The following is a 20,406-nucleotide window of genomic DNA, read 5'->3' on the forward strand; positions in this document are numbered from 1 at the left end:
ATAAAATGCAATATTCAAACATCTGAGCTGGCCCTTATTGTTACTTTGTGCACTAATACTTTCTACTCTATATTTGTAACACGGTATAACAAACATGATCAAAAAACAACAGAGGGAGAAAAAAACGTATCTGGGTTTGCCAGAAAATGTTGAAAGCAATTCTTTTCCCAACTAGGTAATAAATCAGCTAATAAGAAACTAAGTGATACATTTTTACGTAATCTATTCACTCGTAGTGTCCTTATTTGTTTTTAAGAACATATTTAATCAGGTTCAGGGAGGTTTTTGTGTCTCAGGCGTCTGTTTTAAAGTGTCAAATTAGCTCTGGGTTCACTTCACTGTGGTGTTTGGTTGCACCAAGCTGTGAGCAAAATGCTTACAAATGAGCGTACTAAGTGGTGAACATGGAGAGCAACAAGTTGCTGATTAATAATTCATGGCTTTCCGACTATAGATCACCTGGTCGTGTTTAGACACGCATGCAGACATTTATTACTAATGTCAGAGGCATGTATAGGGATACTGAGCTCTTAAGGTTGATCCTTTTTTTTTTTAAATAGTGTTAATGACATTTTAAAGGCTATATAGTTCAGGTTTAAACAGCAATGGGCATCTAAATGAGTCGCAGCAAGTAGAGCTGCACGATTCTGGCCAAAGAATTATAATCACAATTATTAATCATGTTAGGAAATAATCTGTGCTTTTATTACTCTACTTTTAAACAAACAAGTTAACAAATTTATAGTGTAAAATTAAGCTTTAAATATCAATAATACTAAAAACATAATAAAACAGACTTATTTCATGCTGATTCTGTCCATTCGATTTCATCCATGATTCCGTTAACATGGATTTTATAGGGCCTTTAACTTAGTTTGTGTAATAAAGGGTTTTTTTTTTTGGTTTTTTTATGTTTGGTGCCAGTGAATTGATAAAGTATCGCTAGACGAACCATTGCAATATGTCGTCGTATCGAGATATTGTCACGCTCCTATTGCTGAGTGCGTCCTAACCTTTTTAAGTCTTTCTGGTTAGACTTTGAGTTACAAATATCAAATATCTCCATTTTGAGAAAAAATATCGATATATGAGTTTTGGTACACATCGCCCAGCCCTAGTGCATACATGCATACATACATACATTTCACATCTGTATTTGTTGCTGTAGATCTTGGTCATAAAGATCCATTTTAAATACAACAAGACCTCAATACTCTTCTTTTTTTGTCATTTCAGTTTAGATTGTTCTTGTCAGATGCTGGTCACAGTAAATCAGAGCAGAGAGGGGTATACATTGTCAGAAATGCAGGTTTTGTTGGGGTGGGGGGGAAGCAGCAGCAGCAGCTGTCATTCTTGTGTGTTCAGGCATCAGCGCCGTAAACTGTGCTCAAGGACACTTTGACACCAGTGGGTCGATTAACTCCGTCCTCGTACCTCTGAGGTCACAGTGCTTTGATATAAGGTCACGCTTTGATTCAAACAGTGTAAACCTCTCTACAGTAGGAAACAGTGATTTATGAAACCCTGTTGTATAAATATGCTCAGTGTTTCAAGGTTAACTCAATTTAATGTATTTATTATTTACAGAAAAATAACAAACAAAAAATACCGCAGTTAAAACATTTTTTGCACCCCAGACCGCGTGTTGCCTTTCTTTTTAATACACAAAAACACATTTGTTTTAAATCGTTTACAAAAAATCGGGAAAAAATTTGTGCTTCGTGAACAATGCAATGATAATATTCTTTGTTAATATTGCACATTATGTTAGCACTCGGTGATAAAAAATAATAAACACATTTTTGTTGTTAAAGCTCATTTATTGTTTTCATTCAGTCAGATACCAAAATCCATTTAATTGGAAAAACGTTGCATATCGTGTCAAATATTGTTATGCGATTAAGCTATGTTGATGATTTTCCGGACTGTTTTGTTAACTTTTTAAAACAAATGTGTTTTTGTGTAAAATACAGTAACAAACAAGAAAATACTCCAAAAACACACAAAACTACTGCAAAAATTAACAAAATGACAACAGTAATACACCAAATTAGTCCAAATAACACAAAACAATAACAAAAATACACAAAATGACTCAAAAAAATATACAAAATTACAGAAAGTGACAACAAAAGTGCACAAAAAGACAAGAAAAACACTAAAAATGACTCTGCAAACCCACAATACTAACAAACAAGCAAAAATACCAACAGAAACACAAAAAAATGCTCCAAAAAACACAGAATGACAACATAAATACACAATATGACTCTTAAAAAACACTTCTGTCAAATATTGTTATGTGATTAATTTAGATTAGTTGAGTAGTTCTTTTCTTTCCTTTTTTATCTATCTATCCATCCATCAATTAATCTATTAATATTCTCTATTATTAAAATTTGGGGCATTTTATCATGATGTCCTCCGGGCGTCTTGAACAGGACACTTTTTTTTATGCCTGTGTTTAATCGAGTAACGCAATTAAATGTGGAAAGTGTAGTTTTTGTAGCATTTGAACCCGTCTTTTGCACATCAGCAGATGTTAAACAGCTGCATTGTTTCATCTTAGAATTGAGAATACGATTATTTGTCAACGTTATTGTGTTATCTTCGTTTCCGCTTAAGACGATAAAGTTAATGAGCTTTATCCGTTTTGTGTTTTGACGTTTTTGATCCGTTGTGACGGGCGGTGAACTTTGATTGTATGAGCAGCCGTTGAGCGTTTGTCATTTACACTGACCCCCTTTTCCTGTTGTCCAAAGCTTTACATCTGTGCTTGTTCTGATGAGATTGGCTCTCTCTCTCACACACACACACACACACACACACACACACACACACACAGACAGAACAGTGGGCACAGACAGACAGGTGCACTAAAGCCACAGGGATTAGGTTTCCTCTGCATGTCGCATGAGTGGGTGGGCTGTCGTTTGAACAGATCAAAGACAGACACGACGTGTTTCCTTGTTCATAAAGTGCATCTGATCACATGATCAGTTTGTTAAAATGATGCCGACTTGATACAAATGTCACCTTATCCCAGGGTTGCGGTCAATTACATTTTTCAGTTACAATTACTTGTTCAATTACAATTAAATATTATTTCTTTTTGTATCCTCAGAAAATCAATGACCTTCTCAATTACCAAAGTTAAATTACAATTAATCACAATTACTGAGCCTGAAATAAACTACCTAATAAAAGTTAACCTTCCTGTTGTGTTAGCTTTCTAAATCAGCTGTAAAATACACTAAAAACAAATATCTATCATCTAATTTCTTTCCTATTTATTGGTTACCTTGTTAGGCTTCCTAATCAATGAAAATATAGGTTTTAATATTTTTGGTGTGAGCGTCTCAGCTTTTTTTTAGTCTCTGTATGCCCAGGGCTGGGCGATATATCGAGATTAAAGATATATCAAGTTTTCTATTTTGATGATATAGAAAATTACAATATTGCCTATATCGATATATATATTTTTATAGCTTATTTTGTATCAAAATACCTATTTGCTTTCTCTACTTCATAGACTCACTCACACGTGCTGTCCCTTAGAGGAGAAAAAGCCTATAGTGGCATATGTTGTGCAGCTGTTTGTTAATAAATGTACCTGTGCGGCATTTTGTACCAACAATTTAAACCCTTAATGCTTATATTGAATTTAAATTATCAAGATTTATATCGCCATTTTGAGAAAAAAATATTGAGATATGCATTTTTGGTGAATATCGCCCAGCTCTAAATATACCCCTCGATTTCAATTTATTTTAAATGGTAAAATGTGTGAAAGCTTGATATGAAACATATTTTAATAATTATCTACATATGTGTAGAACTGTACATAGAACTGTAACATGGTTCCCCGGTTTTGGTTAAATTATAATTGACAATTTTAATAGAATTTTCATGGCAATTCCAACTACAAAGACAATTATCTAAACTCATTTCCAGTTTAATTCCGATTACAACAGCAACAGATTTTTTAAATTCCAATTATAATTGTGATTCATTATCAAAATGATGTTTTTAATGGCTTCAGGTGATCCTTATTTTCTCCTTAAGAATAAATGATCTACAGCTAATTTAAAATTATATATGTTAAGGTTTCCTTTTTTTTTTTTCAGGAAATTTACTTTGAAATTTACTTTGTCCTTATGAGTTCTTTCTGAACTGAAAGCGATCAGTAGATGCCTCTGAGGAAGACTGACAGTTGGCAATCAAAACACGTTGGATGATCAACATAAATTTCAAAATAAATTTCCTGAAAAAAGTTGTATATGTAAATGAAACCTTGACATATATTATGTAAAAAACAAGTCAAAATGAACTTGCTGGAATTAAAAATATATAACTTCAACATCTTTGAAATTCATTTAAGCCAATTTTTGATAAACAAAAAAGTTGAAATTATTCGGCATAAGTCACTAAATTCAAGAAGCTTTTAGCAAAAACTAAAAAACATGTAGAATTTACTTTAGATTTTGTTCACATTAATCTAAATCTTGCCGATTTGTCATTGGTCTGTTAGCCATTTTTATGAAATGTTAATTCTTACTTTTTTATTATTTAAATGTAAAATATGGTTAACTACAATGTAATATTTTTGAGTCAAAGGTTGTACGGTAAACCTTTTTTTATTGTTAACTCTTTGGTCTATGCCAGGGTTTTTCAAACTTGGGGTCGTGACCCAATGTGGGGTCACCTGAAATGTATAGTAATTGATTAAAAAAAAAAAAAAAGAAATACTGTTTTTTTTTTTTTGTCTTCAATTTTTTAAACATTATTCTTTTTGAAATTAAAACACATCTTATATTCTTAAACAACTATTTCATACTTTCTCTAAAATAAAATGCACTATAGAAATATCTCAGCTCCCGCGTCATAATCTATATCTATAACAAACATGATCAAAAACTTATTCTCGAAAAAAAGAAAAATGTTTTTGGGGTCACCAGAAATGTGTTATATAAAAATGGGGTCACCACTGGTCTATGCTGAGCCACTTTTCACCCTTTCATTATAAATGAAGTGATTAGATTAAGACATTTTAAAGCAAAATATCTCAATGAAAAATATAAGTTGAAAAGTGAGCCTGTTCTTTTAATTTTTTTTATGAATTCAAGCTTTAATGTTCCCGTAAATGAGCGTAACAGCAGTTACTGGCAGGCTGCAGTGACTGTCGTGTTTTCAAAGCGATAACACAAACTGCTTATCATTTGTTAAAAGCCTCCGTACACCCACAGCGTGTTAGTGTTAGTCAGTTGGCTGATTGGACATTTCTGTGGATGGCGTGGGCGGGCAGCGATCATCTCTGATTGGCGTCTCCCCGACTGTGCTCATTATCTTTGATGCACCTGTTGGCGTGAGTCAATGTACAGCTTTGATTCTGTGTAATGACGACCGCAGGTTTTTTTGTCCTCCTGTCTTTGTGCGTATTATCGTTTGTTTTTTTTTCTTTTTGTGATTGTATTAAATGCATGTGCAACATGTAATTTGTTGTAGAAAAAGAAAAAGTTTTTTCTTTCTTTCTCTGTATCAACCGTAAAAGCTGCTCTAAAATCAACAGCTGTGCACTTTGAATTGGGATTTGGATTCTTTTCTCTGCAGCAGACGCTGATAAAAGTTTAATGTGCACGAATATGTGCTGTAGGACGAGTTGGATTTTAACATGTATCGTAGCATCAGCGAAGTGGGTGAGACGAGTTTGAATGTGGGGCTAAAACATGAATGGAGCGCCATTTTTCTCTTTTCTTTGTTGTAAAACCATGTCTGTTTAGCTCAATGTTGAATTATTGATGACGAGGAGAACAATTTTGAGTGATCAGTTTTGCTGCTTTTAAAACGACGGAGATTTGGAACGATTAATGAGGTCAAATAGACTTTCAGCATTTTTTTTAATGATCTGAGAAATAATGGGCATTGATGAGATTGAATAACTTTATAAACTTGGTTTTTCTTTTATTTCTTCATATTTAATCAGTAAAAAGTTTTCCTTGTACTTGGCAAAAAAAAGGTCAATCATCTCGTGCCCTTTCTATCACAGACTTATTACAGCTAGATAATCACATAGGTGTTTGTACTTCTCTTCAAATCTGGTTTCTTGAGTCACCTGTTTATTTCACATACTTTTGAAGGTGCTCATACATTCAAGGAGAACATGGAAATTCCACATGTACGCATGCATTCCAAGTTTGTTTCTTTAAAGGCTTAAACATTTGACATAATGTTCCCAAATCTTGAATGAAAAGGAGCAGACAGAAGAATATTCTTATGTATTCTGCCCCTTTACACCATGAAATCAATTAATATTAATTAGTTATCAGTTTTTTTTCCATTTGTTGCTGATATTAGGGCGTTTCAATTCCTTCAGTGTTTGTCCATTTTTGACAAATAAGCTATCAAAAGATTCTGAAAATTCCTGCAATATATGCTTGTACTTTTGTGATTTGTAACTTAATGTTAGGTTGTTGCTATTACTATTGCTAGGCTAATGTTATTGCTAGGTGAATCCTAAGCTAATGCTAAAGGTAGGTTAATCCTATAGCTAGGAAAATATGATAAGTTAGTGTTAATGCTAGGCTAATGCTAATTTTGGGTTAATACTATTGTTAATGCTAAAGCTAGGTTAATAATAATGCTAGTTAATGTTAAGCTAATGTTAATGCTAGCTTATGTTAATGTTAATGCTAGTTATTGCTCATGTTATTGTTAGATAATGCTAGTTCATGTTAATGATAACTAATGCTAATGTTCACTTGTGCTAATGCTAGTTCTTGTTAATGCTAACTAATGCTAATGTTAACTTGTGCTAATGTTAGTTAATGTTAATGCTAAGCTAATGCAGTGTGTGATGCAGACCTGCATCCTCACTTGCATTTTTTTCAGAAAGTGCAAATATTCTAGTTAATATTACCACACGCTTTGGGACCAGTTTTGACGTTTTGTATTTAAGGTTGCTTTCACACCGACGAATCTTACAGTGGTTAAAACGCTCTCGGATTTGTTTGCTCCGATCTTGGGCAGCCCGCTTCATTTGGGCGGTGTGAACACGCAAACAAAGTCTAGAGTGATTGTTTTTGTCAGTCTAGGAGCATTTCCAATCAAAGTCTAGAGCGATTAGGAGCGCCGTGAACACAAGCGCCAAACACAGAAAGTATCGACGATGATGTAGAGCGCACAGCATTGTGGGTGATCAAGAGAGCCGGTGACAACGCAAAGCTGGTCTTTAAAACCACTAAAAGCACGCTAACTTGTTGCTGCTCCATTGTTGAATGTGGTGAGAGAACAACTGGAGAAGAAAGAAGTTTCTGCGCGGCCTCAACTGGTTAGCTCATGTAAACTGCACCTGGGGCTGTTTGGAGCGGATCAGAAGCTGCGCTCTGAATGCAAACTGAGCCAAAACAATGTGTTAAAATTATCAGCTGTCCTCCGCCCATTTGGACCTAGTGGTGGACTAAACTGGTGTTAAAGCAGCCTAAATCTAAGTTGATCAAACTCCAGTACAGATGGGCACACATTTATTAGATAAACATGTTAGACCAAGTAGATATCTAAAACCTGCAGCTCTTCAGTATCCTGTTCAGTGATGTAAAAAACCACAACATTAAGATGGGCTTTTGAAATTGTGGGTTTTTATGTAGTGCACTCGGTGCATGTCGTTTACATCAGTAAGTGCACGTTAAGATGATGTATGGATCTTCAACAATGTAAGTGAGCAGCGTTAACTTGCGTACAAGGTTGGATGTCCACACTGGAGCAGCGTGTGGTTGGACGAGCGAACGATGCTTGTATGAATCCTGGTGCTGATGTAAATACTTTCACACTTAACTATGTAGTACTTGTGGCAGGCTTCTAATGTTACTGGGTTAATAGGAATGTACCTTTACTCACTTAAGCTGCAAAACTTGTCCCACTGCTGCATTTACTTGGTTAGGGCTGGACAATATGGACCGAATTTCATATCTCGATATTTTTTCTCAAAATGGTGATATATGATATAAATCTTGATCATTTTAATTCAAATATAGTCTTACCAGAAAAACAATTCTGGGTTAAATTTGCTGAGGCAAAATGCCACACAGGCTAAAATAACATCACGGTGCTTTAAGACTGGTCAAAATTTTTTTAAAAACTTGTGCGTGCCACAAAATTACTACAAAAATACAAATTAACTGAGAAATACACAAAAGAACAATACAAATACTCAATAGGACAACTAATACACAAAAGTAGAAAAAAAATCCACAATGAGACAACAAAAAGCCAAGAACTACATACACACCAAAAAATACACAAAACGACTCAGACATCCAAAATTTTCGAAAAATTAACAAAAGAACAACAAAATACACAAAAGAAGAAAAAATATTCACAATGGGACAACAAAAATATGCAAAAACCTACAAAAATGTACAAATAATCGTATAAATACATGAAATAAAAATTAAAATGCACACAAAAACAAAACGTGCAAATAATCAGATAAATACATAAAAGAAAAAGACGACTCAGAAAGATATCCAAAATTACAGAAAAATACACAAGTACTAAAAAAAAATACATGATCGGACTGGGACATTTATTAACCAACAGCTGCACAATATGTGCCACTTTTGCTTTTTTCTCCTCTAAGGGACAGCAGGTGTGAGTGAGTTCTGTAGAGTGGCTTGTTTAGGGGAAGGTCTGGGTTAGAACGCACTCAGAAATCCATCTAAATGTGTATTTCATTCTGTTCTGAGAAGTTGAGAAAGCCACGACTTCTAAAACGAGTATTTTAATACATTGGAAATATATATATATATATATATATATATATTTAATAGTAACAATTTAGGCAATATTGTAATTTTTTGTATCGCCAAAATGGAAAACTCAACATATCTTGAATCTAGATATATTGCCCAGCCCTACTTGGTGTCACTGCTCTTTATGAAGTAGCATCAGAACTCAACAGCCAACATTTTTAAAGGAGATGTTGGGACTCTAGACGGATATAGAGATGTGGGGGTGGGGTGGGGTGGGGGGAGGAGAAGGTCAGTGGTGCTGCACCGTTTAGCTGACCACTGACACTGGATTAAACTCTCCTCCTGCAGCATAGCTGTCATCCTGCTGTGCAAATTGTGTCATCACTCAGCGACAATTATCCTAATGTATTTTATTTGACAGATGAGCCATCTTTGTGATAGATATCATTTACGTTCCTCTTCAGCAACAGTGGAGACTTGAGTAAAACACGTATGCTTTGTTCTCACATCCAGACGTGCTCCTGATTCTTTCACGCATGGTTTTCTAAATGTAAAGTACAGAAGCTGAAACATGTTTTGACTCTGATATTTGTTTTCAGGCTGATATCATTCCGATATCGGATCGGGACACCTCTAATTGATTTTGTATCTTGATATATTGCCCAGCCCTAGTTAAATGGACTTGGTAAAAATGGACTTGATTTATATAGCACTTTATCACCACACTGAAGCAGTCTCAAAGCGCTTTACATATCAGCTCATTCACCCAATCACTCTCACATTCACACACCAATGGGACAGGACTACCATGCAAGGCGCTAGTCGACCACTTGGAGCAACTTAGGGTTCAGTGTCTTGCCCAAGGACACTTCGACACATAGTCAGGTACTACCACCTGAGCCACGGTCGCCTAGTTGTATAATATTTGAACCCTGACCCTGTCCTCGGCCCTGTATCAATGCAGATGTGCTGCTGATGTGTCTAATTTACAAAGGTGGCTCACATGCACGCTTTTGTTGTGGTTTCTTTCCCCTCATATTGTCACATTTACTCTTTTATCTTTTTTTAAGCAGCTCCTCTGTGTATTATCAACAAGCAGAAACAAGCCAATGGGATTGTATGGAGCCTGTATGCAATGAATAGAGGTCTGACCATGTAAATCAGGGAAGGAAAGTGAAGGACATTCACTCATTGTGTGGTTGAAAGCTTGTGTGTGTCAAGGAGAAACACTGCATCACTTACACAAAGAAGCAAGAGGTTGTTAATCCAGCACATTGTAAAGGCCAATTAACAGCTGCTATGTTTTAAATAGCTCTAACACAAGTCTCACTGTCATCTTACCCTGTAGCTCTTTATCATGATCAGAAATCAATCAAATAATACAAAATCTGGTCACTTTACTTCAAGTTTTATACATTAGGTTGATATTACGCTGTCATTATTTTTATATAATTTTTTCTATTTATATAGCTTCTGGAATTATATTGCTTATTTATCTTCATTGCACTATTTTTCAGGTGCTTTTTAGGTTTTTCTGTGTTTTCTTCTGTTGTCTTTTTTTAATGCACTTTATTTCATGTGAGCTGCCATTACAGTAAATTTCCCCTCTGCGGAATCTATTTATCTATCTATTTATCTATCTATAACTTTTTTTTCCCCCCACTTGTCTGCACATGGTGTCAAAGGTCAACACTACAAGAAGTGCAATCATTATGAGACAGCAATGCATGTTTTGTTATTGCAATGAAATAAATAAATTTATTTTATTGCTTAATTGTGACCATCACCAGCCATCCCTAAGGAAGGGTAAGAAACATTTTATTTATCTATAAATTAAAGTAATCTCTTACCCAAAATCTCACATTTTTGCATTTTTTTTGGGAGGATTTTACAGTGTTTGATGCAGAAACTGCTGTTGTTTTTGTTGGTTAAAAAACCACAAAAAATGACTGTTTTTATTAAAGGCACTTCTGTTTACATTCAGTCAGGTATCAAACTACTGTACTACTACCTCTGGCGTAAAAATGGAAATGAAAACTATCACGTATGAATTGACTAATTGTTCTGATTTCATTCACTGTAAGTGGGGCTTAGGTTTTAGTTTCTGCTCTGGGAAAAGAGGAATCTTTCAGCTGAGTCAAAATTCCTCTTAATTTTAGTCTAATTTCAGTCGACAGTTTTCAAAGTTTTTGTCTGAAATTACTTTCACTTTTATTATTTGGCTGGTATTGGTAGGTTTCAGGTTCTCACACTGAGATTACTTCTCCTTAGCTGATCTTACATCATGTCCTGTCCCTTCACACTAACTTCTCCCTCACCTCAAAACCAGCCACTGGTTGAACAACATTATTTCTGAATAATTTGGCTTTAAAGGTATTTTTGCCTAGTTTTTTTAAACTAGACTCTCTTTCTTTTTTATTTGTATCTCCGTTAGTTTTGGTGTGACCCATTGCTACTCTTCATGGAGTCCACACCCAATACAATTGTCTTATTAGTGCAGTATATAATTACATATAACACAGCACACAATAAAAACAACATTCATACTACCGCACCGAGTTCTAATGAACAATTCCTCCAACATGTGGCTTATAACATCAGATGATTGGTGATATAGCAATATACATTTAGCGTGTATTAATATACATTTACAGGTATCAATATACATATACAGTTATAGATGGTAAATGGACTTGATTTATATAGCGCTTTATCCCTACACTGAAGTAGTCCCAAAGCGCTTTACATATCAGCTCATTCACTCACATTCACACACCAGTGGGACAGAGCTGCCAAGCAAGGCGCTAGTCGACCATTGGGAGCAACTTAGGGTTCAGTGTCTTGCCCAAGGGCACTTTGACATTTAGTCAGGTACTGGGATCAAACCCCCAACCTCTCGATCAGAATGGTCGCCACATAAAGCTAATCAAACTTGCCCAAATTAATTGTATTCACTAACTTTGATTATACATCATTAGACCCCGAGAGCTGAAAAGAATAACAAATACTCAACAAAATGAACACTGATCCCTCATCACGACAGGGTTTTTCAACTTGAGGTCGCCTGAAATGTCTAGCAATTGATTAAAATTTTTTTTATAATTACTGATTTAAAAAAGTATGTTTCTAATTTAAAACAGATAATCTTAACTGTATTGTATACTTTAACTTTCTCAAATATAAATCTATTTTAAATAAAAAAGAATATTTTGTGTTTGTCACTAATCCTGGCTGATCTGTATTTAAAACTCACTAAAACAAACATGATCAAAAACGAATTCTAGATAAAACATTGTTTATTTTTTTTAAAGTGTCATTGGAGTCGTCAGAAATTTTTGATATCAAAAAACCACTGCCTTATGACTTATAACATGTTGTGAAGCTCATATTGTTCTTCTGTCCTCTCAGATTTATTATGTATTCATTCTAAAGAGGTTTGCTAGCGTGTAATGCCTAATATTATACTCAGTTCAAACCCACGATGTTCTCTCTGACCAAAGCTTTGATTGGAATGAATGAACAATAACTCACCCATCACTGATTCAGTTTTGACGTCACTAATGCATGGTAATTTCATAAATCTAAAATGTCTGGCTGTGACATTTAAACCGTAGCTCTCTTGCTAAAGTCATAAAAGAAATGAGTCATGTCCTCCATCATATTTGGAGGACCAAATTGCTCTGTGGGTTGTGAGACCTTACAGTACCTGTGTGCAGCTTATCATGCCAAACCTCGCAATATGCTTTTATTTTCAGATAGTTTTGTCACTCAATGTCTGCAAATTGGTTGTTTTCACATGGTGCTCTCAGTAGTATCCAATGTGGCTTCAATAATAGGCATATAAATAAGTCTTTAATCCTATCGTAGCAGTATGTGAGTCCAACATGTGCTCCATGAAGTGTTATTTCTGTCATGGAGCTCCCTGTGAGTAATGTTTTGTGCTGACACCTCGTCTGATGATTACGCCTTTAGACTCGCGATGTTTGACGACCTGATGCACCCTTTTGCTAAATATAAATTGGTGCTGCTAAAAAAAAAAAAAGACAGAGAGAGAGAAGGCAAATGAATGGATGCACGAGTGCAACTCTTGAAAGTCAGATTTTATGCTAGTGTTCAGTATCCATAGAGATTGTTCTGAATGGGACTTTAGTGGCAAAATACTGGAATAAAAACCAGATTAGTTTAAGCCTTTTTGTTGTCAAAATATCTACCTGAAAATTTCAAGTTAAGCTGGATTTAACTGTTGTATTTATTGTTGTATATGATATTGTGTAGAAAAGCTCAGGGGCCAAATAGAGACCAGTTTGATCTCAAGAGGGCCACTGATTTAATTCAGGAAATTTAGTGATTTCAAGATTATTGTGCCCTAGTTTTCAATTCTATGAATACTTAAAATGCAAAATATGGAAGAAACAAGCAATAAGTGACAGATATCAGTCCCAACAGGATCTTCACTTTAAATGTTCTAGATTTTGTGACTAATTTCTATTGAATTAATCAAACATTATGTAATAATTACAGGAAAATTGCAAGATTTTGTATTAAGAATGTTGAGTTTTTTCAACAGTTTAACGCTAAAAACGACTGCAATCATGTGATATCAGCACCAGGAGGATTGAGTTTTCTCTGTAATTTTTACTTTCTGCTGCGGGCCGAATTGGATCCTCCAAAGGGCCGGTTTTGGCCCCCGGGCCATGGGTTTGACACGTGGGCTAGAGCAAGATTAAATAACGAAAAGCTTAATCATCAATGCATCATCTGTTTTGTAAGAAAGAGTTTCAGTTCAGAACGTGAACCCAGTCTTAAAGTCTGCAGGATCGTGATTAGAGAATCTGTTTTTGAGTGTTTTTGTCCGCTCTGGTCAACAGTAGAACTGTCAGTGATTCCATTTCCTAAAACTGTCTTTTCCTTTTGAAACCACGGATCCACTTTATGCTTCACTTTCAACATGGATTATTAATAATAGGCATCTTTAGGGACGACTAATCCAGCACTTTAGAAGTCGTAAATTTCCTCTGTGTGGTATTATCCCTCCAAACCATCTTGAATGTTAAATGTGTATCTTTAAAACAAAATTCTTAATTCTTGTGACTTCTGTAGGTGATAAGTTCTGCAATAAATAAAATAAAATATTACGTTTTCTAATTCTGATCAGAACGAGCAGTGGAAGCACATTCTGATTAAAAAGTGACAGCATTCAAAGAATAAACCAAACCATAACCCTAGAAACTTGCCCCACATATTATGCAGCTGTTGTACCAAGTCAGGGCCAATGCAGCTGTAACGTGTGCAGCATTTTTACTGCTAGTAAAGTTCATTCATCACACAATCATCCTAGTTTCTCATCAATCAAAGCTTCAATTCAGTTGTTTACCTACTACACAAAGCTAAAAAAAAAAAAAAAAAAACATGTCTGACGTTTAAAATTATTCATGACCATTTTTTTTCCATAAATATTTGTATTATGAACTTTTTCAAAGTGATACAATTTTCTATTATACTCATAAATACAAAGCAATTGAGTTTCACATGTTTCATTCAAATATAGAAAACAAATGTGTAATAACCAGAAAATAATGCATAATAAATAATAATCGTGACTATTACGTTGAGATAATAGATGTATTTGATATAATTTTATACAAATGCTGCTGTTCGTGTGCGCAGGGAAAAGGATAGGCTGATTTGCTTCTTGCCTATTCCTTTTTTGTTTTTTTTATTTTTCAGTACAATTTGTATCAATGTGTACGACATTAACGAAATTAAATAAAATCAATCAATCAATGCCGTTAGGTATTTGGGGACATTAAAAATGACTGGTTTAAGATCTCAAAATGTGGAAGAAAGGTGACTTAAGTTAAACTGATCTGATGGATTTTACTTATTTTTTTTCGAGAAAATATTCAGCTCTTGAGGAAAAAATGTCCCATGAACAATAGTCAGAAGGGATTCATATTGGCAGGTGGAGCATCATTCAAATTATAATAACCTTATTGACCAAATGCTTTTGAGTTAAATTTATATGAAGAATATTTTGTTAATAAACTTTGATGCTAGTTTCCTTCTTGGAAAATTCTTTTGCCGACGTTTTGATGAGGTAAAGTGTTTGAGATGCAAAGAGACCAAATTCTGTAACAGCACGTACAGATCAAGCTCATTATTTCACAGAACATTTTAATTCTGCTCCTCAGGGGAGCTCCTCGGGTTGTTGCCTGGTGCTCACTTCTTTTTAAATACATGTTTTGTATAGTCCACCTGCCAGGAGGAGTAAAACAGAGGGCTGTGTGGATTATGTGACATTTAATTTAATTTAAGAGGAACCAACACGTCTGCTCTTAAAAGCCTCACAGAATATGAAGCTTTCAAATGAAATGACTGAAAATTAAATATAAAAATATCTATTGTTTTTTTAAGCACTTACAGCAGTTACTATTTTAAAATCATGAAAGACTCTGAGATGGAACTGTCCATCACTTTAAATGTGTCCCAACTTCACAGCATAGTCCCTGTAGAACTAGTTTATTTCACTCCTGTTTTTAAAGCCCCTTGTGGGTTCCTCTTCTGGTTATTGTTTTTAGTCAGTTCCTGATTAGGCTGCCCTTCTGTTTTGCACTCAGGTGTGCTTAGTTGCTCACTGTTTAGTGTTTGGACTCTGAATGTTTGCTGGTTCGTCGTCTTTGTTTTCACTGCTTGTTGTGCTTTAGTGTTTTTCTGCCTCCAAGTCGAGTGAAGTCAGGTTTTCTTTCCTTGGGTTTTCTTCACTTTGTACTTTAGTGGTACAGTGTAAGCTCCGCCCCTTTCCACTTAAAGACAGTCACACATGTGGCTGAAAAACCAAGACAAACCTTTCAGGAGCACATTGGATTTGGTGCAAATTGGTGATTTTGCTCACGCGTGCCCACCTGCCCAACACTTATGTCAGGGTGACCATACGTCCGGATTTACCCGGATGTGTCCTCTTTTACAAACTTATCAAAATGTCCAGGTTTCCCAGGGACCCTGAACACATCTAGGGGAATATGTAATTTAAATGATCATACCTGAGCTCATATTTGCTCTATTTGAGAAATTCCAGCAGTTTCTGAAAGCTAAGGAGTTCATTCATATCATTACAGTAACTTTTCTCTCACAAGACGAATCATGAAAGATGCCGCTTTGTTTTGACGAAATCCACAAGGAAACGCAAGGAAAAGAGAGAAGAGACTAAAGTACAAAATGGATTGAAAGAGACCAAACACTGGTTGATTTAATTAAAAAAAAATCAGCAGGAAGATCTTCCTGGATGATAAAACCTCCATGGAGGTTCAGAGAGGGATTTAAAACTTAGCCTATAGGAAGTTAAGGTAATTTCATCCCTCATCATCTCTCCGTCTCCACAGACAACAGACAGAATAAAGCTCAGTCAGCATGGGACGATGTGGGAGGAAGTGTATATTTAATGATTATTTACTGTTCTGTAAGCTTTGAGTTTAAAAATATATATAATAGTAATTTCTAGGTGCAGATATTTCTCATTATTTCAATGACTGAGAGATTTTAAGAAGGCTGGATTGTATTTTGCCATTACACGGTAGATTCAATAAAACATCAAGTACTTGGAGTATGCCCAAGTCTCCCCTTTTTTGAAGATGAAAATATGGTTACCCTAACGTATGTGCACCCCTGGGTATCACCTGTAGCACTTAGCACTTGTTGTTGAACACAAAACAGGCACATAATGGCTTTTGAAGAAAAGTAAACCAGATCTAATGGTTTACTGAAAACTTCACCAGAAGTTTGTGATATATTTGCACCCACAGTATATTTACCTAAAACGTGTTTTTTTTCTTCTTCTTCTTTGCTTTTCAGTAACTGAATGGGGTGATGACGTACGGCCTATCACTGAAGAAGAAGCGATGGTTATTGTTAACCACCAGTCGACAGGAGATGTGTGCACGCTTATGATGTGCCTGCAAGACAAAGGCACGGTAAGAAAAGAACAAACCCAGTCGCGGAATGGAAGGTGTGGTAAATTTGCCCTGGTGACCTGTGCCAAAAAGACAAACAAAAAATAATTCCAGTTTTGAACCTGCAGGCACTTCTGAATGGACTGTTGTAGCAGCAGAATGTTTGTGTGTCTCAAACACTGCATACAAAGAGTTTCTGCAGAATTGCAAACAGTAGATCTAGCATTAGGTTGTGTTTTTTTCCAGGTACATGATTTGCACATATAAACAGGGGGGGTGGGGGTAGCTCATTTCCTTTGGTGCTGACTCTGAGGCTGGCAGTGCAGCTAAAGCACAGGCAGGATGACATGATCCGCCACAACAACTGCATCCCTGGCCCACTTTATCCTCTTAGCACTGAAAGAACAGTAAGCCAAAGCTGCATGGGTGTAGGTCATGGGAGTGAAAACGCTCAGAGTAACTGTTTGCGACACTGAAGCCAAGCACAGAGTCTTTTTCTGCTGGTTAGGGGTATTCAGGATGAAAGGGAAAAATTAAACGAATATACTAAGCAAATCTTTTCTCATGTCTCTGACCTATTTCAGGTGGTAGAGAAAATGATGTGGTTGATGGACCATGTGTTCAAATACACCAACTTTGGCCTCGTGTCCCTGATCCACGGGGACTTTTTCATCAGACAGGTAAGAAAGCAGAATTTAAAGATCAGAGCTAAAGCTGTACTCAAAGGCTTTGATTCTTCGATTCACTATGAAAAAACATGTAGCACTATAGAGTCTGTGATGTTTGTATGTGCCTTAGAGGGAAGTCTGGTAATCAGGACTCTTCCATTAATGCTGACATGTAAAGCAGGGGTTCTCAACCTTGGGGTTGCGAGACACTGGGAGGGGGTTGCTAGGTGCCTTTAAGAAACGAAGGCCATTTTTTAACAATTTGAGCCCATTTTTTCTTATTTTTAACCTTTTTCTGCAACGACACCTATCTTGCCATATTTTAATACATTTTTGCTCCATTACTCCCATTTCTGCCACTTCTCCATCATATTTCAATGCCTTTTCTGCAATTTTTTTTCCCACTTTCAAGACATTTTCAGCACTTATTAACTTTTTCCAGCACCTCCCACCTAATGTTGTGCATGTTGACCAATTATTGTCACTTTTAACCTGTTTTCACCAGATTTCATGCTTATTTTTGCAAATTTAAGCCCAATCAGGGTTGGTCATGCCCATTATTTGCCAGTTTAAACTAATTGTTCCAATATTGACACTTTGAACCTTTTTTTTTTTTTACAACTTTTTCTGTCTGTTTCTGGCCACTCTAATTTGCAACTTTTAACCAATTTCTGTCATTTTTGTAAAATCCCCATTTCACCACCTTTTTCAACATTTTTGGTCACTTTCAACCCATTTTATTTCTGATTAAAACAAGGTTTCACATCTTTAAGATGACTATACACTATGGCCCAAATCACAATAAACTTCCTGGTTATCACAGATTCATAGAACAATGGACCATCATTTTACTGACTTTATGGATGGGCCCCAAAAAGCTCTCGCCTTTATTTCTCCTTATAGAAATATATAGACAATCATTTTACTGAACTCACATTTTGCAACCTGACAAAATGTAAACTGGACAGATAGGACAGACACACCCGACTGCCTTCAAACACAAGGGTCACCAGTGTATTGAAGTTGAACAAGCACACAGAGGGACAGTGTGTTCCTGTGTGATGTCATCAAACAGCTGGAGTCACAGTACAGCTGGTGCACATGTAACATAGCTACAGGCCTTTGAATCTCTAACTAGAACTCATGAAGGCAAAACAATCTGTCGCTTTTTCCTGAATAAACTTTTATTCCTTCAGTTTTTAATGGATTTCTAATATTACGCAACTTGCAAACCAAAAAAAGGAAGTAATAGCATGCATTTTTTTTCTTTATTATGTGAAAGAAACAGTCTGTCATTGCTTTTCAGCAGCGGTCATCTGATGTCTGGCTCTTTATTAGCGACTCCTTTTAAAATGAAATGATTGCAGTATATATTTTTTCTGCATCTGTTCTGTGTGTAGAATAGATAAATCAGTGACGCCTCCAATGTGGGAGCTGCAGAAACAACAAGAATGACTTTTGTTAGGTAATAATAGCATGATTTTTGCTGTGGATTTAGCTGAAGCTGAAGCACCCAAGCTCTCAAACAGCCAGACTGGGCGTGTGTGTGCAGCCATTTGTTTCTGTGCGATCCCCCTTGTGGTGCTCCAGTGTGAACATGTGTATCTGTCACAACTCTTTACACATGATCCACCAAACAAAGCATGCAGCCGAACTTCTGATGGTTAGGAAATTATCTTATCTTATCTTAGGAGTTTATTGTAGGAGAAATGTGATTGTGTGCTCCCAGGGCCCAACTTTATCAGCATTCATTTGAGCAATTAGTAAAATGACCGATCTGAGCTTTAAAACAGGAAAGAACAAAGTATTTTTTGTGTTTTTGTAGTTTTGTGTGATTTCTAGCATTGTGTTGAATATTTGTTGTAGTTTTGTGTCTTTTTTGTTGTTCTGTGTCAACATACAACAGACTGCATTCTCAACAAAATTATCATGATGCATTCCATTCCAATGAAAAGTTGCCAAATACCAGATACAGTAAGTATGACTTTGCTTTTGTGATTCCAGGAAAGTTAAATGAGTAAATCGAACATGTATGTCACAAAAAATATATATAAATACTAAATGAGTTGTTAATACTAATTTACTTATTGAAATAAATGAAATAGTTTCCTAAACTTTTACTTTGCATGCATGGAAGATGTAGGTATGTAAATGTGAGTTGGACAAATAAGTGTGCGTCGTCATTTTTTGCATTATTCAGGGAACACTTACTTTTTTCCTTGTCATGCTTGCACCTTTATAGGACTGCTATTATCATATACATCATTCATTAGGTAAAGTGATTTACTGCGCAAAATAATTATTTTACCTATTTTAGCCATACTACCAGCAACTCACAAAATGACAACAAAAACACACAAAGTAAGAGAAAATACTTAACACTACTAACAATACACAAGATCACTACAAAATACACAAAAGTAACATTCAAAACGACACCAAAAACACTCACACTGAATATATATATTCAGTTCATATATATATATATATTTCTCCTATTTATCCTTTATTCTCTATCTATCCTTTATTTATCCCTCATCCTTTATATTTATCATTATTATTATTATTATTGTTGCTGGGTTGTTCTTTTTTGTTGTTGTTTGTTTTGTGCACCAACTACCAAGACAAATTCCTTGTACTGTCCTTAAAACTGTACATGGCCATTAAAAACATTTCTGATTCTGATTCTGATTAATGCTAATTCATTCTATCATTATGCTCTGTAGTTGTTTATAAATAGTTTTCTAAGCAAATTGTTGTAGTTAGACACTTGGATTGTCTTACGTGACTGCTCCGTACTGAGACGTACCTGTGCCTGAACTGCCATATGCAATGTCAGACAGATTGCTGTACTGATTTTTAAAAATGCTTAAAACATCAGTCGACCATCGATAAAAAATCAACCAATGATTAAAAAAAATGATTGTCATGATCAGATTGTTAGTTTATATGAATGCAACAGATGATTATCGTAAATTTAAATTAGGTTACCTGTTATGTATTGCAATTTATATTATAATCATGTTTTTTCGGAAAATAAATTAT

At 35.4% G+C, this 20,406-nt stretch overlaps 1 protein-coding gene across 1 annotated transcript in view; it reads left to right on the plus strand.

Annotated features, from left to right (window-relative positions):
* Positions 1-20,406, plus strand: part of lpgat1 (lysophosphatidylglycerol acyltransferase 1) — a 57,281-nt gene that overhangs the window by 5,669 nt on the left and 31,206 nt on the right. Inside the window, exons 3-4 of the mRNA XM_028439440.1 lie at positions 16,596-16,714; positions 17,278-17,373. Of these exons, the coding sequence (XP_028295241.1) occupies positions 16,596-16,714; positions 17,278-17,373 (215 nt within the window). The remainder of the gene's footprint in view (positions 1-16,595; positions 16,715-17,277; positions 17,374-20,406) is intronic.

Source organism: Gouania willdenowi, chromosome 24, assembly GCF_900634775.1.
Source record: "Gouania willdenowi chromosome 24, fGouWil2.1, whole genome shotgun sequence".
Taxonomy (NCBI): Eukaryota; Metazoa; Chordata; class Actinopteri; order Blenniiformes; family Gobiesocidae; genus Gouania; species Gouania willdenowi.